The 24,895-nt window shown below is 39.0% G+C and overlaps 1 protein-coding gene across 1 annotated transcript in view; it reads left to right on the top strand.

The window, feature by feature from the left end:
- The window catches only part of FHOD3 (formin homology 2 domain containing 3), a 347,160-nt gene that overhangs the window by 6,607 nt on the left and 315,658 nt on the right, over window positions 1-24,895 (top strand). The window contains exon 3 of the mRNA XM_029958902.1: window positions 10,962-11,026. Within this exon, the coding sequence (XP_029814762.1) occupies window positions 10,962-11,026 (65 nt within the window). The remainder of the gene's footprint in view (window positions 1-10,961; window positions 11,027-24,895) is intronic.

The raw sequence follows: 24,895 nt of genomic DNA, 5'->3' as shown, positions 1-24,895 counted from the left end.
TTAATTTTTAATCCTAATAAAATGCCTTTCTTTATAAAAGAAAAAAATTAGATAGAATGTTCAAACTAATCTTTAGGTGGAACTGTAGAAATTTGTTTTCGTAGTTATTTTGCAGTAACCCTTGACAGCAAAATGAAATAAAATTACAGGTCTGTTATATTGTCTTTAACCCAAGACAAGGTTTCCCATCTAGAGAACAATAGACAAGCATTGTCTCTGAGCATTCACACTTCCAGAGCATGTAATCAAAATAATTACACAAATGTGCATATATTTTGTAGGCCTGACAAATGAGACATGTGGCTTTGAAGGATGTGCTCTGAAAGTAAGATGGAGGCAATTAACAGTTTAAAGTTCTACCTTGGCAATTTTTGATCAGTTATCAGATAAGCATTTCTTGTCAGTGGATCTGCTTGGCACAATATCTTGTGCAGAAATGGTTGTTGAATTAAGGTTTCTTGCTTGTCATTAAATGCTTCTTCTTTTGTAGTTGAAGAATGAATACTGATGTGTGAATGTAAAATGTATTTAGAAAACAAGCATCTGCATGTATAGTAGCAAACTTCAATAAATTCTACTGCAGACCATGGCTTGTTTTCTCACGTAGTTTCAGCTTTAAAGCTGCCTTGATGGTGTAGAAGTAAATCTCTTCTGCATATATTTAGGTTGGAGACTGCAAGCCACTTTTCTCACATGAAAAGACACAAGATGTAAGATCCATGGGCTTGTGAAAAGAACCTGTGATCCCCTGTTTTGGTTGACTGTCCAGCAGGGAGCTGGAGTGTGACAGTAAGAGCAGAAATTACAGCCATCACAACTATCTCTGGTGTGTAGTTGAAATCTGGGAGTGTAAAATGGGGGTGCAGTCCGTACACCTTACAGATTCATTCCGGTCTAGATGGATAACCTTCAGGCAAATAGCATACAAAAAAAAGTGGTAATACTGAATAGTCTTAACTTTGATATGCTGAACATGTCCTTCAAAGGGAAGCAGAGTTGGTTTTGCCTTTCTCCAAGTGCTGCAGTCTTCAAAACTGTACCACACTCCATCCAACTGAGGAGCCAGCATCCGTAGTAACGCCTTCCTTGGCTTGGGCAAGGAGGCTTCACGAGTTCTTTCTGCTCTGCGTGGTTTTGGTTTGAGGGAGCAGCAGCCTGGAATTGGTAGACCTGACTGCGGCAGGTCATGGGCAGCTCTTGGAGTTGACACTCGTGAAATGTGAAGGGACATAGTCCTCTTAACCCATGTGCTGAATTGTTCCTGTGGTCTGGTTTTGTCCTATGGGTTCGGGTTTTTTGTGGGTCGTTTTCTTTTTGTGAACATGTTTTCCTGTTGAGTTTTTTTTTGAGAACTTGACTCATGATTTTACAGCTTTTGTTTGCCAATGCTGTAACAGCTGTGTCTATTTTGCTCCCACTTTGCCCCAGAGTTTACTCAGACATCTCTGTTGTTGAGGGAAAAATCTACCTCTGTACCAAGGTTCCTGTGGAAACGTTTGAAGATCTGCTATTTTTGAATTTTAGTGATTACTGCTGGCAAATGAATGCAATAAGAGTGCTTTTCTTCAAAAATCATTTCCATTGCAAACTGTATTGCAAAAATACTGTTGTGCTTAGCTCTCTCCCAGGCTGTTACATACCAAATAAAGTGCCAAACCAAAAAGCGTGTGAATAATTCTTACAGTTTTTCCTTGGACAACTTTTTTAAAGATAGCCTAATTTGGCATTCAGGTTTACATGTGAAAATAGCTGAGAAGTCCAGTATTTTATGGTGGAAACTTAAATAAAAACAGCTTATGGAAACAGCTGATGCCAGATGTTCTATTTAAAACCATTTAATTTTATTAACATTGAAGCTCCTTAATAGCTATATTTGCACTCTGCCCTCCTCCTCGATGACGAGGCTATAAGCTAAGTGAGCAGCTCTCGAGGCTTGGAAATGTGTTTCTCTTCAATTTGTGAGGAGGAAATCCCTTTCTCTCTCCATAAACAGATCGTCTGCAGGGCTTCAGGTAGGGCTGCCAGAAAGCACTATAGGACTATTCTGAACTCAACTCCAGTGGCAAGTAAAACCATTGATTTGAGAATCCAAACGTGGGACAGCAACAGCATCATGTGCACTCACTGTCTGCTGGTGCAAACTGTTATAGTAGCAGTGCAATTGCCTAGAGCATGTGAGCAGCTGGGTGAGTTTGTGCTGGGTAATTAGTAAAAGCTGTGAATTAGCTACACTTCCTATTCCATGGCAACTATTCCTGTGCCTGCTCCTGCCCTGTGGTAATCACAGGGGAGATTCGTGTAACTCACACTCTGTTTTACCCTATGGGAATTCATTTGTCTATGTGCTTGGTGTGTGGGGCGTGTTTGTTTTACCAACAACTACTAAGGTGGTAATCCGCTTCTGATAAAATTGTCTCCAGTATAACCTCCGGTTGTGAGCTAACAGCTTAAACCACTGCAAATCTGTGACTAGCCCAGGATCTCCGGTAATGAAGCTGTGAAAACTGGTGACTACTGCCAGGGTTAAGACCACAGCAAAATAGAAATTTATTTCACGTTTACTGCTCTGTAATTGTACTCACTAGCAAAAGCCTTGATGGCCCAGCAATAAATGTAAAGCCCATTTCCGGAGTGGAATTAATATGGAGAAGTAAGTGGCCTGAGGGCAGTGTTTTATATTTAAGAATTTGTATGTCAAGTTACAAAGAAGCCCTTGCCAAATATGATGCTATTGGAAAACTTCCAAAAAGCAGAAAGAAACATAAAGTAGTATGTTAATCAGTGCAAAGTAGACTTCATGTGCTTACATACACATATGCATGTTCTACTGCAAAGTAGGACAGCTTTAAAATAGTTCTTGCTGAGTCTGGTTAAATTAATTACATTCTGAGAAAGTGTAAATGGCCATTTAAGCCAGTAGGACATTGCTTTGAAATGTGTTGGGTCACTTTTGACAATATTTTCTTCAGTTTGTTATCTAATCATCAATTACACTGGAAAATCATAAAAATAGGGTTTTTTTCCTTAAAGTAATAGAGAACAATTTCTAGTAGAAGGGAAACGTTGATGAAAATTTATTAAAACTATTTTTTACAAACTAAGTCAGTTTTTTGCTCATTTTAATTTTGAAAAAAAATTAGATCTCTCCCTTTCTTCTGCAAGTCAGCATTAGGTCAGGTAGCAGGGTCGTTTGTGAGAATGAAAATTATTATGCAGGTGCTGTTTGCCTCTGCTCTGCAACTATGGAACTTCTAATGGAGTTGGTCACAGAATCACGGAATGGGTCAGGTTGGAAGGGACCACAGGGGATCATCTGGTCCAACCTCCCTGCTCAAGCAGGGTCATCCTAGAGCACATTGCACAGGATTGTGTCCAGTTGTTTTTTGAGTATCTCAAAAAGGGAGGGAGACTCCACAACCTCACTGGGCAACCTATTCCAGTTCTTGGTCACCCACACAGGAAGGAAGTTCTTCCTCGTGTTCAGGTGAAACTTCCTCTGCGTCAGTTTCTGCCCTTTGCCTCTTGTCCTATTGGCTGTCACCACCGAGAAGAGCCTCGATCCATCCTCTGGACACCCTTCCTTCAGATACTTATGGACATTGATGAAGTTCCCTTTCGGTTATCTCTTCTCAAGGCTGAACAGGCCCACGTCCCTCAGCCTTACCTCATAAGAGATGCTTCAATTCGTTAATCATCTTTATAGGTCTCCAGTGGACTCACTCCAGGAGCTCCCTGTCTCTCTTGTACTGAGGAGCCCAGCACTGGACACAGCACTATAGACATGGCCTTACTAGGGCTGATTAGAGGGGCAGGATCGCCTCCCTCGACCTGCTGGCAGTGCTCTTCCTAATGCGCCCAGATCACCCAAAGTGGTCTGGGACTTTTTTCTCCTGGAACCAAAACTGTGAGTCTGACAGTGTGGCTGGGAGCACTAGAGGGACTCTTTTTGCCTGAAGAGGTGGAAGCATCAAGTGACTCAGTTGCAGGGAGGTTATTTTACTTTCCTCCTTGTCCCGTAGGTTCTCAGCTCTTCTAATATATTTTTTTTTTCAAAAATCCTGCTTTTTGAAAGGCATCTGTTTTGCCAAGTATGAAAAGGTTTTAAATTAAATTTCTGATGTAGCATGAACTTCAGAGTACAGGTGGTAGCAAAACCACATGACCAGAAATTACCTGGTGCAAAGATTCCCAGGAGGAATGTGCAGCCAGAGCTTGAGAGCCACTGACAGCAGTGGGAAATATATAACCTAAGAACTGAAAAGCATTGGTTAAGTGATATGTCTCTGTGCAAGAATATGATGCAAGGTTGACAAGAAGTGTAGAAACAATGTTTTTGGTTTTGTTTTAACCAGAAGCAATATTATTGTTGAAAGAGCAACACTTACCAATTCATAAATTTACATAAAGATACAGCTCTAACTGCTCATGCTATGAGTGTTTCACTAAATAACACTGAAAACAGTTATATATGGGTTGAACTTTGGGGGCGATAGGACATAGATTTGTTCATGAATAAGAACAGCTCTTGAAAAATGGTCAATTTTCTGACTGTGAAGGCAGTAGTCGGCCCTCAAATATTTGAGGGTCTGTTAGAAGGTTTTTGTTTTAATATGTAGAAATAGAGCTATTAACAACTGAGAAATGACCACCAGCATGATGATTCAGAAATTAGGAAGAGAAGGTGGGGAGGGGATTCTCACTTTCCAGCTTGTGAGGTTTGCTTGCACATAATCTACTAAAAAGGACAAATGGAACAAATGTTCCCCCATTCTGAACTTCCTACATTTCACAGTGTGTAAAACTGATTCACTGTCTTTTGGCAAAAATCATTGCCTTGTGGTGAGGTACGCAGAAGACTCCACCCAGACCTTTACTGACACATATTCAAAGTACATTAATAATAAATAATTTGGTGCTATTCATGTCGCTTATAATGCATACTTGGTGAATCTCTTGAATGTTTCCCTTGATGCTTTTGAGTTTCTCATTTTCTTCCCCCTTCTCCTTCTATCCTATTTTGTTTCTGTTTAAAAAGAGGTAAAAATAAGAAAAATGGCAACCCTGCCTAGGGAGACATAAAAACCCAGCACCTTGTAGTGACCAAAGTAACCTTTAGGTAGTCCTTATTTCCTATCTTTGGCTGCCCAGTTTTTGTTTAGGGAATATGCTGTTGAGATTGTTTCTATGTGGATTAGTAAAATTTTAAGTTAAACTTTCATGTTTTGTTTTTTTTAATGAAGAGTGAACAGACATCTGAATAGTCGCTGTTTACCTATTTTCGTCCACTCTTGTCACACGATTGTTACTTTAGTAAATGTGTCACGATCCATGAATACTCTGAATAAAACCACTATGCTAAATAATTAGATGACTTGCAAGTGTATTGCAAGAACAGGATGCAGACACATTCTGACTTCACACTAAGTTTTTAGATGGAAAAACTTAGGTAGGAGACAAAAGTCCACTGACTTCTTATGAGGAGGAGTGTATGTGTTTGCCTTCAGCTGCCTGTCATGTACCAGAATAGATTACTAGTGCTGTCATTCATTTGAAACATATTGGAAGTGAATCTTAGCATTTAAAAGACTTCTTTTTAATTATGGACTTTTTTTCCTGAGCTCCTTTGTTTCCATTATTCAATGGGAATAACATGAGCTTGAACATGACAGTTAGATCTTTGGATAATAATCACCAAAAACTTCAAAAAGGTTATTTGTTTGGGTAAGATTTGTGGATGAGTTTCAGAGAGATTCTTAATTCCTCTCTGCATGCACATGTGTGCACTCTCTCACTTTCAAAAGACTTGGCTTTTATACAACTTTTTTTTTAAAGTGTCAGAATTTTTTTTTTCCATCTCTTGAATCTGCAGTTGAATGGAGAAGCATATCATAGTGAAACTGCAGTCAAACCATATCTTAACAGCTTTGAAATCAAAGCCTAGAATTTATGCTGTCTGATTAATAGCAGTTTAAGAAACACTTTCCTTATTGTGTGTGTGCTGGCTTGAAGATCTTTTTCAGGGAAAACCTGATAGATTCAAGTGCTTGAACTCTGGCAAAAATTTCATCCTTTATGCATTCAACAAGGAACAGTTTGTTTTCCACTGCTGATGTGGAGTACCTTAAACTGTGAAGCAGCTGACTGTGAAGCAATACCCCAATACAGAAGCATTTTCCACTCCCTGAAAGGTGTGTGCAAGTGAAGATGAAAATGCATGGGTTCTGAAATAAAAATGTGAAAGACCTTTGCAAGAATAATGTACTCTAGACTAGAGTATGTCTGTTGCCACACACTTGCTTCTGGTAGCATAGTATTGTCCGGTTTTCTTTTGTGGGAGTCAGTGATTCCTTCTTAAGCGTAGGAATTTTTGTTGGATGCTGTTCTCATTAAGCTACTCCTCTTGGAAAATGTGAATGTGATTATTGGAGATGGTTAATGGTCCATGAAGAAACCTGAGTGCTATGAGAGGCTGTAACAAAATGTGAAGCATGTGTTAGGCGTGTGTACTTTCAAAGCAGCATCTATGTTAGATAGGTTTTCATAATGGTTAGATGATTGTTACATCAGGCAGAATTAGGTACAGAATTGTTATAGGGTAAGTCGTCAGGTTAGACTGGTGTTAAATGCTGTCCAAGTCTGGAAATATTTTCAGCATTGCTAAGTTAAGGTAAGTTTTCATCCAGCCTCTTCTCTCTTTGCAGTAAAGAGGCAACAGCCCATGGTGTTAGTTTAGCTTGGTACAGTAATCTGTTGTGTTTGCTTTTGTAGTGGTTGCACAGGATGATGAAAAAGTCATCTGATTATTTCAAGAGGCGCTTGGGACCAGGCTAATGTATGCCTGGCTGATCTGACACCACCTGGTTCAGAGCTGGCTTCGCTGTGAGCGATTGACTGATATTGCACCTAATAGCAGTGTAAAAAACTAAATATGGGGGAAGTTGGAGGCTGGGGGAGCAGGAAACCTTCCCATCTAATAACAGTTGAATATACAAGGTACCTATACTGTTTGCCAGCATATGATTTCACCTTTATTTTCCCAGATTTGGTGAAACTTAAGAGGGTAAACCTTATCTAACCTGTGGGTTTTTATGTGGAGTTTCATGAGTTACATGCAGGCTGCAACTGTGAACCAGTTGCTCTTTACAGTGTTCCACCAAAGTAGGATAAGGAAGGGGGTAAGCTGTGCTGTTAGCCCAGTGCAATGGGAACGATAAGGTCCATGCTCTGGACCTCGAGACTTACAATCCCTTTGCTGCTATTACCAGTTTGAATTGAAACTTCTAGAATCCATTTTCCACCACATCTAGGCTGTCTTGCCAGAAACTTGAGTGGGATCTGAGGGAAAGCGTGCTTTTGTAAAGTACCAAAACACATAAATGCACAAAGAAACTACTACAATTTTCAAGAGGTTTTGTGTAATTGTCCTTGCTAGCATAGCTAATGATTTTTCTCTCCAAGTTATCCTCAAGAATTATCCCTATCTACAGCTGACTGATAACACTAATCTGAATGGATGAAATCCCTGCTTGGAACAGAATAAAATGAGAGTCGTGGGAATATGCTAGTTTAAAACTGCTCTGAGGGTAGGATATGATTGCTTATTGTAATCTAGTTATTTAAAAAAAACCCAAAAAACTAGAAGCATCCCAAAAAGATGCATCACTCTTAGTTGCTGTGTTGCCATATGAATGTGTGTAGCACTTCATGAAAGATTCAGATCCACGTTTACCTTTATGGGGTTAGGGGTTTTTTTTAATATTCTTTAAATTTTTCAGGAATAGAAGAATGTACAGACCCTAACAAACCCCCAAATAGACCTTAGACACTCTCTCATCTACATTAACTGAAAAGCTCCAAGTTGTTCATGAGCTAAAATTGTGGCTTCTAACAGTACCAGACTTTGCTTCTGCTTGTGATAGCCTTTTGATAAATCAGATGTTTGCTACAGTTTTTTTTGAGCAAATACAATGAAGAATAGTAAATTTGCTTGACAGTTAACTATATTACTAGAGATTGTTATTAAACCCATTGCAATTTATCTACTGGTGTGCAATCAAACTGTGGCTCTTTCCATGGTTGTCAAGTACTGCGTAGAAAGCAATAAGAGGAACCCAGAAGGATGTGGCACAGCCTTCTGTAGAATTAACATCCTTGATCTAGTGAATTTTTTTATTGAGTGATTAAGTAATCATTAAGAATATTTGAAAAATATTTTTCTCCTTTGGTTTTAAATGGTAAAATAATGTGTTTCCAGAAGCAGGAGATTGATTTAAAAGAGACTACATTTATTGAATTGAAATATCTAGGTCTTCCGAAAAATATTAGGAAGTCTGAATGGTTGCCTGCCCTGAAAGAAAGAAAACATTGAAATAGAAAATGTATGTTAATTGATGCATTCTCCTATTTTGCAAAGATGAGCTTTGACAGGGAAGTAATTGTGTTCTGCCTTGCTAATAATGCCAATGGATCTTAATTGTACAATTACATAAAAATCCAGTTTTTTATACCGGCAACTAAATTTTAGTGTAGAACTGAGGAGAAGGGATGTCAGTGTCCTAATAAAATAGGCTCTCTTAAAAATTCCTTACAAAGTTTCCTTGAAACATTAAGACGAAAATTGTGTTGGTGTTGGTTTCTTTTGATGTGTGGTTGGTTTGTTTTGATTTTTAAATTATTATCATTTTATTTAATAATATTTTTCCCCCTTTCTCCCTCAACACCATTCTCGGTATTTCTGTTCTGTTTGAGGAATTGCTTGGCTCCGACATAGGCTTTACTTCAAAACAAATAACTGTTTAAGACAGCCAATCGAGGTATTATTTTTAAAATGTCATTTAAATCACATATTGGACATGTATAATTGACTGAAACTATTTGTAATGTGGTACTTAAATAATTACAAAATAAAGTATTATATTGCATAAGACAGGCGCTCAGTGAGCTGTTGGCTTGTGTTTATTTACATTAATTTATTAGAGAAGTTGAATATAGAAAACGTTTTGTATCTTGGTGACTCCCAGGACTAGCAGTTAATCTTCTTGTGGTAGCAATTCTAATCTCAGTGTAGATTAACAGAATGCTATGTCAGCACAATATGTGAAATTTACCTACTCTACTGCTGCTAAATTGTATAGCTATTAACTCTGTTACTTCTTGGCATTTTTTAATAAATAGTTGCACTCACTAAAACATATTCGTTTTTTAAGAAGTCATGTCATTAAAACAACAAGCCTTAGTTAAGAATAGATTGCAGGCTTTCTTACATGTCTAGATTTTGTTTTTAATAAATGAAACTTTTTTGTTGAAAATTCTTTTCTGCAGTGTATTTTTGAACCTATTTTTTTAATGCAAATTATCTGTCTGTCCCACCCTGGTATCAGGACAAACTTGCCTACAGACATACTTTTTGATGGTATTTTAATGCTATTTAGCCAGTACTTCATGAATCTGTGAAATCATGGATGGATTTCAAGGTACCCCCTTTTTTGGCATTTATTATTGTAAGATGCTTGCCATGAATTGGTGTGTGTATAATCATGGATGTAATAATTTTCAGTGATCTTCATTTTGCAGAAGTGTTATTCATGCGGTGTGATAGTCGGAAGTATTCAGCAGGCAATTGCATAATTTTTGGTGGTTTGCATGTCACTGGTCTTATTATAATTAGCTTCTGTGTGGTATACGTGCTATGTCTTAAACCCATGAAATGCCTCTGTAGTGATGATCATAGTGCAGCCTGGGAAGGAGTGGGGAAATGCACCACTACAAGTGAGTCTTCATCTTAGTAATTTCTGGGGTTTGAATCATATTGATTTTGGTAGACTGGAAAGATTGCCAGTGTGACCAATGTGAGATAAGGACAGAAATAAATGTTTGTGAGAATTTTCTGTCTTATGAGGCACAACAGTTGGGACGATAGTGTAGAACAGAACTTGTAGAAGAGAGCTTGCTCAAAGTTTTGCTTTAAGTTTCAGGGGTCTTTGTAGGGAGGTGAGGTAGAGGGAGAAGTAGCACCACTGCTAAAGCTTGGAGAGCTACCAAAAAAAAAGGTATTGTTTATATTGAGAAACATCATGAAACATCTTTAGAAAAGAGGGAAAGACTGTATGAAATTGTAATGGAAGAATATGCTGCTGTGCAAACAGAAAAGACATTTGGCTTTTTTTACCCTCCCACCTTCCCTCAGGTGAGCAGGTTTTGCCATGGAGACAAATGTCTTCATGCCAGTTTGCAGGTGTAGCTCCTAGAAATCAAGAACAGTGTTCTTGTCCAGATTGAAGAAGTGCAGCTAATACTAATTTGTCTGAAAAACAAAGGAGGTATGTAGCAGCTGATTAAAATACTCATTCCATTTAATGGAATCTCAGTATGGAACTGAAAGCCAGAGTGAAGGAGGACTCAGTTTTGCCTCTTTGCATGGAAAACACAGCTATCTTTGTGCTTTAAAGACTGATTAGGCTGCATGAGCAGATCTGTGAAAGTGTCGTTAGCCTCTTGTTTGAACTTGCATTTTCTTTTAATGCTTGACTAAAGCTAGCATTAAAATATTTCTGCGAAAATTAAAATGTGCAGTCATCACTTGGTACTTGTCTAATACAGATTTCTAGAGAGGGGTTGTGGTGGGTTGACCTTGGCAAGCTTCCAGATGCCCACCCAGCTGCTCTCTCACTCCCCATCCTCAACAGCAGGGAGGGAATAGAAGATGAAAAAACTCACTGAGTGAGATAAAGATGGGGAGACTGCTTACCAATTGCTTTCATAGACAAAACAGACTCGACTTGAGGAAATTAATTTATTCCAAATTAAAATAGCAGTGGATTATGAGAAACAAATATATAATCTGTAATACCTTCCCTTACCTCCCACCCTTTTTTTTCCTAGCCTCAACTTCATTGCTTCATTCCCAACTCCTCTGCTTCCTCCCTACACCTTTATATATTTTTCTTCTCTTCTGTTTTTAGGAGAGGCAAGAAGCACAGTATAATTCTGAGGACCCAGCTGTCGGTGAGAGTCCATGCCTGCATTGGTAAGTTAAGGTCCACGTGTCCAAAAGAGAAGGAATAAACAGAATTGATTTCCAAGAAGCAAATCTGGGGAGTATCAATCAGAGTTGCTGTGTTCCAAGTTGATGATAATGGCAAATAAATTGATTTTTTCTTTTTGTTCTGCTTGTTGTGTGCTGAAATTAGGTTGCATTAGTTACACTATCCTTAAAGCATGTTAAACATCCCAGGGAAATACAGTGTTTGACAGTGAAGTATAGTGTTTGACAGTGAAGTGTGATGGCTGGGAGGTGCTTTGGAGAATCTTTGATTATCTGTCTTGTCACAGTCTTTATGTGTGTCCAAAGAAGATTGTGTTCTGGATTGGGAAGGGGTTTTGAAGACTTGTTGGCTGATAGCTAACTAATGCATTTTAATAGCATGTAAAATTTATTACTTCACATCTTGCAGATTTTGGCTGCATATTTGTCATTATCAGTGTCAGTGTCTTAAAAACCCTGATTAAAACAATGCTGTCATGAGGAAAAGTGTGATGAAAGTCATAAAGGGTGTGTCAAAAGGGTTTAGGGTTGCGTGAACAGAGGTTGATGTACTGTGATGGGGTTAGTATGTTCTCCAGCGTGCTATGGAGCAGAGTGTTTCAGTGAGTGTTAGTGGCAAAGCTAATGTTCATGTTCTGATGATACTATGATATATGTTATGGGAGGCTGGTTTAAAAAAAAAAATAAATTCCTGTATGTCTGTGCCACAGTCACCTGTTTTGTTTTCAACAACAGTGTATTCAGCATTCTAATACATTTAACTTGTTGTTGCTCTTGCTTCAAGAGATGATAGCTGAAACCTTGAAATATAGGTATTTTCCTTAAAAGGAAGAGGAGAAAGTCAAAGTTTTGTGTCATTTCTGCAGTGACACTGCTGTTGGAGGCTTTAAATACAGCTAAACTTTTTTCCCCTGCCCCCAGGACGTGTTATGAAATGGCATTTCTGAAAATCTGAACTGAGCATAAGCAACCTACAGAATTCCTCAAATACCTCCCATTGAGAACGATCTCTAGGCTGCTTCATACAGGAACATTTTTCTCCTCTACTACCATTGACTTGAGGAAGTACAGTAGAGCAAGCCTACGTGTTAAGTGTTAGAGGAGGAACAGAGATGCTGCAAAGTCTAAGCTGATTTTATAAATGTGACTGAAATTAAGAACAGCTTGAAGAAGATTGTTCTTATTAGGTCTGGAAGTATATTTGGCAAAACAGACCAGTGCAGCAAGACAAGACTTGATATGTTTCCTGGATTGAGGTTTTATAAAAAGAATTTTCATGTAAATTTTTTTCTCCAGAGTGCAGCCATTGAGGAATTAGAGCACATCAGGTTCTGAGCTTCCACGTGTGATTGCACTGTCCTAATATTTTCATTCAAGCTCAGTGTGGGCAATTAGGCATATTACTGTGCACGTATCTTAATTGTTCCTGTATGAAAGTGCATTCCCTTGTCAGGTGCTGTTACTCTCTGGCAGCAGTGATACATTCAGTGGTGAATGCGGAGGAAACCAGGCTGCAAAATTTGAGTCCAGATTTCAAACTTCTAGAGAAGAGGTGTGTTTGGATATGGGTTTTTGGCTTGCTTCATTATAGGCAGAAGAGCCAAATGCAAGTTCTGGTTCTAATTTCCATCCCCCCTGCTGAAGTTTAGATTTTTGGGGTAAGTTTTTGTTTCAGCCCATAGATTGATGTAGTGTAATTTCTTCTCTCTTATTTTCTTTTCCATTTTTGCATATCAAACATGCCTTATTTTTTGGTATGGGATAGTTTGAAAGAGTCAGGGGACAACCTGTGTTTCTTAGTACTGGCCTTGTTTGGTGAGCTTTACTTGGCAGTTAAACGTGTCACAAAATAGCACGGTTGTTTCACTGGCACAGTAGGTACTACTTCTCTTCATTTTGCATGTGTGTACACATCCGCTGCCTATTAACATATCTTTTGAACTGTAAGCATTAGGTTTAGAGGTTAAAAGATGTGTTACATATTTGGGGTAGAAGCCAGGAGCTAGAGGAATCTGAGATGGTGTTATGTGGACTAAAGCTGTCTTGCTTTGGCTATTTTCTTGCAGTCTTTACAGTATGCTTGGAAAGCATTGTGGTTAGCAATGTTACTGACTCTGCAAAGTCCCCAGCAGATAGCTAGGGATGCTTTCTTAGAAGATGGGGTTTGTTATGTAGCCACCTTTCTGCACAGCTTCCTGTCATCTTTGCATTCAGGGTTTTACTTTGCTCTTAAGAGCTAAGAGGTGTAAAGTAGTAGCTTTCCTGCCATAAACTTTCCCATTTGGCAGTTGGATCAATATTTTTTTCCTTCTTCCTAACTCACTGTACTTTTAAATTTTGAGAAATACAAAAGTGTTTGTATTCAGATGTCCAGATAAAGTCTTCCATCATTAGTGACTTCAGATCTCAAGGAATTTTCTGGGCTTTAGTGTCAGAGGATGTATTGACTACAGGCCAATATTTTCTGAGACTTGTGAAGACTTAGCAAGTCCCATGTCAGGTGGGGTGTTTTTTTGTTTTTTGATGTTTGAGGGTTTTGGCTGGGTTTTTTTGGTGGTTTGTTTGTTTGTTTTAAGCAGGACAGTGAAAGGATAATACTTAGTAACTTGAGTGCAAAAGTTGGTGGTAGTTTCTACCCTGTTGCATACCAGTCATTCTTAAACATCTCACTCATTTTAATGAATTAGTACTTTCTTTTTTTTCTCTCAATTTGAGTTCTTGTCTTATGTTCACACTAAGGACTTTCATCATGGAGGAAAAATATTTCTTTTAAATACCTCTGTTTCTTTTCCCATTTTGGCTTCATCGTGATCGAATTATGAGGACTAATCAAGGCAGTAAATTTAAATGGGTTCAATACACACTTCAATATTTAGAATTTTTTTAATATCAAAAGAGTATTGCTGAAACCAGTTTATTCAGAGAACATAATTAATTGAAAATTTTAGATGTATGTTTATACCTGTTGATGTTCAAAGACCTTAGCAGAGGAATCATAGAATCATAGAATGGGTAGGGTTGGAAGGGACCTTAAAAATCATGTAGTTCCAACCCTCTGCCATGGACAGCAATGCCATCCACTAGATCAGGTTGCTCAGGGCCCCATCCAACCTGACCCTGAACATGTCCAGGGATGAGGCATCTACAGGCTCTCTGGGCAACCTGCTTCAGTGCCTTACCACCCTCACAGTAAAGAATTTCTTCCTAATATCTAATCTAAACCTAACTTCTTTCATTTTTAAAACCATTGCCTCTTGTCCTATCACTATCTGTTTATATAAAAATTGTTCTCCTTCTTTTTTTTTTTTTTTTTGCTAAGCCCCTTTAAGTACTGGAAGGCTGCTTTGAGGTCTCCCCGACTCCTTTTCTTCTCCTGGGTGAACAGCCCCAGCTCTCTCAAACTGTCTTCATAGGAGAGGTGATCAGAGCATCTTTGTTGCCCTCCAGACCTGCTCTAACAAGTCCACTTCTTTCTTGTGCTGAGGACCCCAAAGCTGGATGCAGTACTCCAGATGGGGTCTTACAAGGGCAGAGTAGAACGGGAATATTATATCCCTTGACTGGCTGGCCACTCCTTTCTCGATGCAGCCTCGGATGCAGTTGGCCTTCTGGGCTGTGAGCAGATCCTTAAATCAGATAGTGTCAACTCAGGGATTTTTTCCCCACAGGCTTTCAAATTTGACCTTGTATTCAAGTCACATTTATTACAAGTTAATACCCTTGTGGGAAAAGTCTTTTTAGTACTTTTGGCAGCTGTATGACTTTGTTTGTATTTAGTTTTGCCTTAACATAATTTTAGTTTGTATATATTTTAACAATTACAGGGCTCAGCTGAAGCCTTAATAAAGTTTAATGTAAATGAGGAGGTAGCTATACAGAGTGAACATCAACAGTGTAAAAAGGCTTAGCCCCTGAAAATAAATGGAGGGTTTTAGTCAGAGCAACATTTGACAGTGAAGCTTTAAAGATCTTTACAAGCTTCGCTTTTCCTGCAGAGTGACTTGGTGTAGCCATTACGTACTTGCTGGGACAACTCTATTTGTAGCTCTTGCTGTTCGTTGCTTCTTGGTAGTTTTTTTCTCAAAATCTGAAGTGACTTCTGAGAGAAAAGGAACCATTTGCTCTTACATATATGGATGCAGTATTTAGCTCAAGAGACACCCATGTCCTCTTCTAAGATGCTTACATCTGTGATGTTGAATCAGAAGAGTTGCAATCAATACTGAAAAGGATGTTTGAACAGGGATCCATGACAGTGACTTAGAATAGTTCTGCCAAAAGGAGTTTGACATAAGCTTGAATTGTTAATACAATGTAATACAAGAAGAATGCAAATAACAAAAGTTGATGTGATTCTGAGTACACATATTGACCTGGGATTACTTAGAGTACTGTATCTTGGAAGGTCAGCAAATGTTGCAAGCAGTATTTTAAATTTTACTACCTCTTCATGTCAGTTTGTTATTTAAAAAAAACCCAAAAAACCAAACCAAAACCAAATCAAACAAATAAAAAAACCCTAACCAACAGACACACACACAGAGTACCCCCCAGTCAATTATTTTAAATGTTTTTGCATTATAAAATTACATTTTTTTCTATTGTTATAACTCCTTCCTATACTTATGCAAAATCTTTCATCTGTCAATAGATTAAAAATAATTTGCATAGATATTTGTGTATGTTACATTACATAGCTTGATCCAGAGAGGGCCCTAAATAGTGTGCAAGTATATTATGGCAAGAGTCACGCTAAATGTGTAATATAGCTTCAGTGTTAGTTGTTCCAACCATTTTATAATCTTGTTCTATTGGCTTTTGCACATGAGCATTTGCAGAGCTACCAGAGCATGGTGCTTAAGTGATCTGCAGCAGGCCCATCCTTCCCCATCCATCCACAGGTGCTCAGAGGCAGGTTATTCCCAAGTCTGTGACACAAGGTCTGCCATGCTGCACAGTGGCTGTTTAGCCCCTATTATTAGGGCATCTGCATTAACCAGCAGTGTTAGCACCAATAACCCAGCCTTTCCACAAAGCTCTTGGGATTATCTTCCTGATATCCTTTCACTCTTGATATCAGTTATGAAATGTAGCCATAAATACCTTCTCAAGCCTGCATTGTTCTGGGATACCTGAGGGAAAAGCTGTAAGCTAGTTGCAACTAGGGGGCTAGTAGAAGCCAGCTGTTTTTATTTGTCCTGTAATAGCTGAACTATGCAGCTAGTCCTTTTTTCCTTGTACAGTTTTCCCTTCTGTTATCCATTATGTGGACTTGTTGCGTATGCTACAGAAGATACGATTACGACCTGCAACTATTTATGCATCTGTTGAACCTTGTGGTAGGACCTGCACCTCAGGCATGTGAAGGAACAAGTTCCTACCCAGTGGAACCACAGTGCTTTCAGGAAGAAAAAAGCTGTCTTGAGTCTGTATCCGTACCTGGCCCTTTGTCGCAGAGAAGTTGATACGTGGACTGAAGGGGCAAAAAGCATTGTTTGTCCCCTTAGGAGTATAGCATGGAAGCATAGAAAAGCCAGTGCTGCTATGCTAAGGAAATGTGAAACCATGTTGCATTTCATTCTCTGAGAGCAGTTAAGCTTGTGCATAGAGCCCATGTTATTGGTACTGTCTCACATGAGATACTCCTACCTGCAAATATCCTTATTCTATTTCATCTGTCTGGCATGTGTGTGTTTGTTGTGTGCTGAGTACCACAGTAGGTTTTTCACGGCCATGGACAATGTGAACTTTCTGTAGTTCATACTTTAAAACTTTGATTTTATTTTTCAAAGGAATAACTTATGGATTTTAAAATAAACAGCTTTCTTTTGGTAAGGGATTTTCTGAACACACTAAGAAAAGAAGTCTTGTTAAAAAGCTTTCCTAAAGGAAGCTTAATTGTGGGACTGTGGGGTCTTCATCTGGGCGAGTACTGATATGTTCCAGCGAAAGAGAGGAGCTTTGGGTTGTTTGAAGGACATTTTACAGTTTTATGTTCAGTGTTAGGCATTCCTAATAGAAAACATTTTCAGTTTGAGAGAGGGAACATGTGGAGAGCATTAGCAGTTCAGTAAAACGTGCAACCAATTCGGATTTAATTTAAAGGGAACAAAAGAGGTGCCTTGAGAATTTGTCGGAAGCGCTGTGGTTTTGCCTTCTTTGCACTGATGGTAACAGGAGAGAGAGAGGTGAGGTGAAATTGCTTTATCGAATATCTTCTTAGCATAATTGGGACCAAAAAGACTGTGATTAATGAATTCAGTGGTGCTACACAGGGATCCTGTATGCATTATGGATTTGTAATCATGATCTGCTTCCTATGACTCTTACTGTAACTTGGTAAAAGTCCTGACTTAAATGAAGATAATAAACAACATGTTTATTAGATGTAAACTGACATCACACAAATTGAAAAAACGTGAAAAGGAATGCCAGAGCTTGGGAGAATTTTTTTTAAGGGTTAGGCTTTTTTAATAGAATAATTTGAGTTCTAGTTAAGACAGTGCACATAGTACTTACTGGGCCCTCCTTCCAGATGGGATTGGAGATATCTGGTTCAGCTCTCAAGCTTTCAGTTTGAGTGAAATGTGGAATAGCTGCAAAGGCTATGATAAAATACCTTTTTCAGCTTTTTAGGATTATTTAAATTTTCTTTCCTGAGAATGTGGAACACAGATGCTTTAAGTAAAATCCCCCGATTCCCAGATCAGATTACTTTGTGAAAAATCTATCCATATAAATAACTTGTGGGTTTGCTTTAAAAATGTACAACTCTTTAAACTGAAATATTAGACTTCTGTTCTACTCCTCATGCGTGTGTTTAGTCAGCCTCCTTTGTGGGGATGAACCATAATTACGGATAGGAGAATAATGGCCAGGGTAACTTCGTAGGAGATAGTCTGTGCGACTGCTCGGAGGGCGCCGATTAAGGCATATTTTGAGTTGGAGGTTGTACTTCACCATAACTTGTGATTTGCCTTCTGTTATCCCAGTTCTGTACCAGTCCTGTAGGATCTCAGAATCCTGCTTTGAGACAAAGCAGGTAAATTTTCAAGCTTAGTCTCTGCATATTTAATTTAAATTATAATACTTAAAATAGACTTTGTAGCAAGAAGAACCAAAAAGCTGTAGAGCAGATAAAGCCTCCGTTAGTGGTGATTGTCACATTAAAAGTAGTAGATTCCTGCTTTAGATGGGCTTGTTCTAGCTTTGAAAGGGCTGCTGTGGAGCGTGCTAGTGGGATGCTTTTCTTGTCTTGGGAAGCTTTGTGTTAAAATTTGAAAGCTTATCTGACTCGACTCACACTGGGAAGTATTGCAGAAATCGAGTGAAATGTCTGAATTGGGATATCCTCTTTCTGACATGTTTTTTTTTTTTCTGACAACTTTGCCCATTTTTTTACAATGTGTAAAGATCTGCAAGGGAGAAGGAATCTACTTTTGACACTGAAAACATAGTAAGAATTAAAATAAGTCTTGTTTCTAAACAAAACAATAAAAATTCCTCAATCATCTTCAATGGTACCTTAAAAGAAACCATTTCCTCATAAAGCAAAGAAGGAAAATTAGTATGAAGTATCCTAAGAAGTAGTGAATTAGTATGGTGTATCAAAGGGGTATCCTAAATCTCTGTAAGTGTAGGAGTTTGTATAGTTTCCTTAAAAGGAAAATAAAATAACAAATTTTATGCCATCTCTTAAATACCTGTTGTTAGTTTTCATGTAGTTTCCATTTTTAGCTATTTGCACTTTCCACTTACTTTATAGATATTTGTGTTGACAGACAATGTTATCCTTTCGCTTATGGTTGGTGTTCAGACTGTTGAACTCATTTTGCTGTAGACTGAAGTACAACCTGTTCAAGCCTTTAATTAAGGAAAAAAGTTCATATTAAATATCTATAAATAAATTAGCATTACACTTGGAAAAGAATTATTTGTTTTCTGCCTTCTTGTAAACTTGTTCTATACAGAAAATATAAACCAAATGAATTGAATTCAGATTAGTTCTCTTGAAACTTTACAACACTCTATCTTGGTTTAAGCTTTACTCTGCAGAACTTATAGCAGTAAAACAAAATTAAGCACCTAAACTATAGAAGAGAAATTAGAAACTTCCTTATTTGTAAGGAAGGCAGATGGATGCTGATTTTGCTTCAGTGGAATTAGGGTAAATATAGTCCCTGCCTCTCTCAGGTGTTCTAGCATGCATGGGCCTATACCTATAGTGGAAGATGACATAAAATACATGGGGTTTCATAATGCTGTTGGACTGATTTTTCATGAGGTTTATTAACTTCCTTTCCACAACGATATGTAATGGTAAATGCAGTATCTCATAATTCAACAGTCAAGAAATAGTTGCTCTCTGTTGTTGATTTTCATTGTGGCATTCAAATAATGTGTACTGTTCTTTCCTTGCCTTCAGCTATTCTATTCCTCTTTCATTTATATTCTTTTCATCTTTTTCATGTGCAGCTGCTTTTATTTCTGTAGAAATTAAGATGGTTTAATTTGTAAATTCTGTGCCTCTCAATTTCTTTCTTTTTTGAAGGAAATACTTCAAAGACTGAGGAGCATTATTGAAACAGGTGGCAGAGTACCCTGATGTTGGTTTCTCCAAGACTTTCAAGTGAGATATCCACCAAATCTATCCAGTGTCAAGAATAAAGTGTTTACTATCATGCAAAATATTGTGACAGTACCTGTGGAAGCATTTAGATGAAATCCTCATGTTGAGCTCAGAACATGCCATGGTCAGATGTGATCATCAGTGGTGGAAGAACCACCATTCATTGTCATTATGGTTTTGTACTTGTATGAGCTTGATGAAATTGAGGAAATCATGGTATCTCTGTCTGGGAAAGGGGGAGAGAGAGAGAGATGGATGGCAATGTTTTATTGGCAGTAGTATGTAATGCAAAATACTTGCTTTGTTTCATAGCTTTTCATGTCTTCAAGTGTTTTTAATCATAAGTTGCCCTTTTCTGGGTGTGGAGGTTTTGTTTTTTGTTTTGTTGGTTTGTTTGTTTTTTTTTAATGTACAGTATCTGTATTTTACTGATGATAACCGCTCCTTTAAGGTTTTCTTTTCCTGCTCAAGACTGAATACGACACATAAAAATTTAGGCTCCAAAGAGGTAAAGTTAAAACCTCTTAATTTAGAACCCCAGCAGTTATTGTGGCTGAGCAGCACGCTGTTTTAAGATGTAGGATGTCATAAGCCATGTCAATTCATATTTAGCAGTTTGAGATGGGTCTGGTATGTATGAAGTTATATATCAGGTTTCTTTTAACCTTTCAGACATTAAATATTTAGCTCTGGTCTTGCTATTAAAACATGGAGTGTGTTGGTAAACTCTGTGCTTAAAAAAAACCCTGTTTCTGCAGGTTTGTTTCTCCCTGTAGCTGTCAACAAGGTTTACACTTCAGCTTTAAGGGCCGGTTATAACTTCAGAATGTCTAAAACTGGTGTGTCAAGTTAACTTGTTCCTGTGCTGAGGAGTGAAATATAAATGTTGGATGTGTTCCTTACTTCTTCCCATAATCCTAAATTTAGGTTCAATGGACACTTAAAAGCCTGTTCAGCATCAAATGCCATTGGAGAGATTTGCTTACTTCTTGATTTCGTGTGAAATAGGGACAGCTGAGAGTGTGGAAAGCTTCTCGGCAGGTTGGGCACAGGAGGAAGCCTGGAATTGATCTCACCCGTGCCTGAGGGCTGGAGTTTTCCTCAGACCTTTTAGCAGTACAGCTTATTCTGCAGGGTATGGGGACCACATGAGCTGTTCCGGGCAGGGGAGGATGGTGATGATGCTGGCAAGACGGTAGCCAGCTGTCACTGCCTTTCTGCCTCTTGCTGCTCAGAGCATGCATGAGTGGTTCGCCGTTACTCCATCAGAAACACATCGGGAGGCTTCCCTACCCTTTTTTCTTTTTTTTTTTTTCCTTCATGCTGTTATACTGAAATACTTAGTGTTGCACTGAGGAAAAAACTTGCTGTAGAAAAAACATAGGTATGTTTGCATGAAAGGTCCAGCATCATATGTAACTAACCAGAAAACCTTTAAAAAAAACCCTCATAAGGGACTCCTGCCATGTTATTAATTTCAACAACAGTATATTAAAAAATATTGATTTTTTTTTTTTATTAATAACAGTATGTTAAAATTCCCAGTACATTAAAAAATAGTTGAGATCCAAAAAGAGTGGATGAGGAAATAAAATCCTCTCTATATCTTGCTGGAATAGTGAGGTACTACTGCGTTATTCTCAGGGATGGTGTACCCTGGGAAAGGGGAGCCGTAGGGATCCCCTGAATAGCCCTTTAACACCCTGGGTGTGCATACATGCTGTGACTTTGACCAAAGGTTAGTACAAGTGATGAGTATACAAGCACTGATAGTTACCCTATGCTGTGGGGCACTCCAGTAGCACTCCAGTGACTGGGTCTCCCGTATTCCCACTCTGAGGTGAGTGGTCTGCGCATTGCTGTCACCATAGTCTTTCTGTTTTGTATTGTGTACTGCAGGTGTTGTGTGTGGTTTTCTGTTCTGTAAGTTGCATGTTTCGGGCTCACATCCAGTCATTTACAGGTCTCTACTAGGACTTCATGAGGAGTTTTTCTAACCTAACAGCTATGAGATCGAATCTTTTTGTTTTAAAGCCAGTAAAATATGTATAATTTTAGAACCACTGTAACATGTAACAGGACCCAGAGGACCATCTGAGAGCTGGCAGTACCTGTTTGACTAGCTACCTGTTACCTTGGGATGCTGCATACTATTTCCAGCTGGCCCCTGGGATTGCTTGTCAGGAAGGCAAGACACAGGAATGCCCAAACAGTTCCTGAATTTCTCTGTAGGAAAAGAGAAAACAAAATGCAAGAAAAGCAGGATGTGCTACACAGAACAAGTATTTATGTAACTGTTTTATGAAGACTGGGAACCCCTATTCTTATTCTTAAAACAAACAAAAAAAACCCCAAAAAACTCCAAAGCAAAACAAAAAAGAAACCCAAAACAGAAAAGCCCACAAAAAATACTAAACACCTAAACCTCAAAAGAACCTCCCAAGGCAAAAAACCCAAACCAAACAACAAGAAAACAGCATGGACTTAGTTCTCCCCTTGTTTCTTTGTGGGTAGGACCCTTACAAACCTAATTCAGCTGACAGGTTGCTTCAAGGCACAGGGTGTAGTTCTTCTTCCTCATTTTGCTTGAGTTGCTCTTAACTATGTAGGTAAAAACTGTTTCTAGGTGAAGCTTTGCTGTTGTACCACTGCCAGGAGTCCTCTTGTTGTCAGCCTCCCAGTCATGCCAGGCATGCTACTTGGCGGCTGCATTAGCCACTGGGCCCCCTCTGTCATCAGGGAGCACAGCCTGCCTAGAGGGCTCGTCAGAGCACCTCAGTTATGTTTCTGCCCTGAGCTGCTCTTGATCCATTGACCATAAAGGGAACAGATCAAGGAGAGGGTCTGCCTGGCTGAGACTCCTTTGTCGTTTTCTGGTTTCTGTCTTCAAAGTCAGGATAGTCATTCTTGAATGACAGCAGTTTTTATTGAAATTTGGTTCCTTGCCAAGCTCTGACTATAGTTGCACTGATTTATTTTCCCTAGCTTCTATCAGGATCCAATATGTAATTTGTATATGTAAATTTACTTATTGGAATAACTCCTCTGAAGTTATGCTGGAAAGAAGTTTGGTAAGAGCAAGAAAGATTTAGGAATTCAGGCTCCACTGGCTCTAAGGCCCATCATATAGGCAGAAGCAAATGGAGAACGTGTCTGCTCTGCACTTGTACCCAAGTGCTTCGCTAGAACTGAGGCAGAAATTATCAACATTGGAGCACAAGACTCTTTCTGTGCAAATCCTCACCTCCCATAAGATGGTTTGGGATGAACATTGGTCCATTCTATCCTTATGGAACACCAGTCTTGCACTCAAATCAGGTGGTGTTTTTTGATAATTGGTACCACCCAGTTTCCTAGTGATTAGATGTGCAGGTGCCTCCCTTCCCAGGGGAAGAAAAAGTTTTATTTTGGTCCTTCTGACAAGACTACCCTCAGAGGAGGCAAGCAGCTTCCCACATTGCAGAGCCTACCATATTATGTGCCAAGCTGTGAACACTGAAGGGTTTCTTTTCTTTTTGTGTCTCTCCCATTGCTGCTGTTACTTTTTTGTATTGCCTGATCATCTTCTGAGCCTGATGCCACACAGCTGGCAGCTTCTGGAGGCGGCTGCTGCCTGCCTGTGCCTCCTGTTGATGGATGGGTCGATGTCAGCTGGTTAGGCAGCCCAGGCATTGTACACAGTCTCTCCCTTTGAGGGTCAGCTGTACTTGGGCATTAAGCTGGAAAGGTCTTTTCCGTGTTTGCTGTGAATAACAAGGAAAAGGATGAAGGAGAGAGTCATTTAGTGGGCTGTAGCTGTACCTGCCCTCTCCTCACCAGCAAAACAAAGGGTCTGTTTTCAGGACAGCTGCATGTCCTGGGCATCTAAATGAGATACCTTATCAGAGGTGGCTGTGGCACATGTCAGTATTCACCCCTTTCACCCTATCTTCTTGTTAGATAGTGAATTTGTGACTTACATCTGTCAATGCTGCCTTCATTATGTAATATCACAGTGAACATTACAGCGACTTAACTACACCTCAGTGACCTCGTTGCATCTCTTGGGTTCTGAGCTGCTGTTTATGTGCTTGCACATCCATGACAACATTGCTTTTAATTTTTCTTTTTTTCTTACCTCATTGATAGTACATGAAGTACAACCTTAGTACTCAGGGTTAGCTTGTTTTCTTTAGGAAGAAAAACAGTAGCACAGTTTGAACGAAGAGCCCAAATTCCTATCTGACCACTCTTTCTTTTCATTAATTCCTTGGGGTTAAGTAACATCAGAATTATGCAGGGAAACTCCTATGTTTACTTTCGTCAACCTCTAATTTTGGAGCAAAAGTAGCTGTTGCGGATGGAGTATTTGCTTGCAGATATGTGTTTGTCATTTTGGAGTAACAGATCCGATTCAGCCATTGAGTCTTTTAGTGCTACAAGATAGTTTCTTGGCTAATTCAAACCAATATGGATCACCCCTTCAGCATTCACCCCTGCCTTGGTCTGTTCAGCACTGATCTGAGCAGCTGTGTCCATTTCTCTCTGTTGGTCTAGTGCTTTTTCAGTAATCCTGTGGTGCTCGTGGGGCAGAGGGAGCGCTTGGCTTCTTCCTCTGAACCTGAGACTCCTGAGCCACTGCCTCATGGCTGCTAAAGCAGCAGCTTGCTTGTGGCTTTCAGGGGTTTTAACAAGACTGAACAAAACACATGCTGGGGAACAAGGTGATGTTCCTGTTCTGTGGATTCTTCAAATGTGCCACAAGTGACCTGGTCAGTTCTACCCTTTTGAGGTAATTAGGATTATGTTTCTCAGGCTCACTTCCTTGACAGTCTTGGTCAAATATAAGGAGAATAAATTTCTTGGGAAAACGCGTTCTGAGAATGGGTATTTCTTTTCCATTTTGATTCAGAAGACTTCCATTAAAGACCTGTTAGTGAATAGCCCAGTTATCTCAATCTTATGTTTATTGTTCCATGTCCTTTGGTTTGGGTAGCTGCCTAGTACTTTGGGTGCTCCACAGTTGGGAAGGCCATTTTGTGCTGCTTATGTTCACAGAAAATGAATGAACTCCTTTGGACAGCTGCAAAACAAATGCTGGCTAGTTAGAGATACTTGGTTATCTGCTTTCAGCTCTGAAAAATTCCAGTCTGGATTTCTATTTTTTTTTTAAATGCCCCCTTTCTTTAAGGATACTTCCTCTCTATTGTATGAAATCTGTTATATTTTTTTTTTGCAGCTGA

Source organism: Manacus vitellinus, unplaced genomic scaffold (assembly GCF_001715985.3).
Source record: "Manacus vitellinus isolate BGI_N305 unplaced genomic scaffold, ASM171598v3 scaffold_17_pilon, whole genome shotgun sequence".
Taxonomy (NCBI): Eukaryota; Metazoa; Chordata; class Aves; order Passeriformes; family Pipridae; genus Manacus; species Manacus vitellinus.
This window is presented reverse-complemented; position numbering and strand designations above follow the sequence as displayed.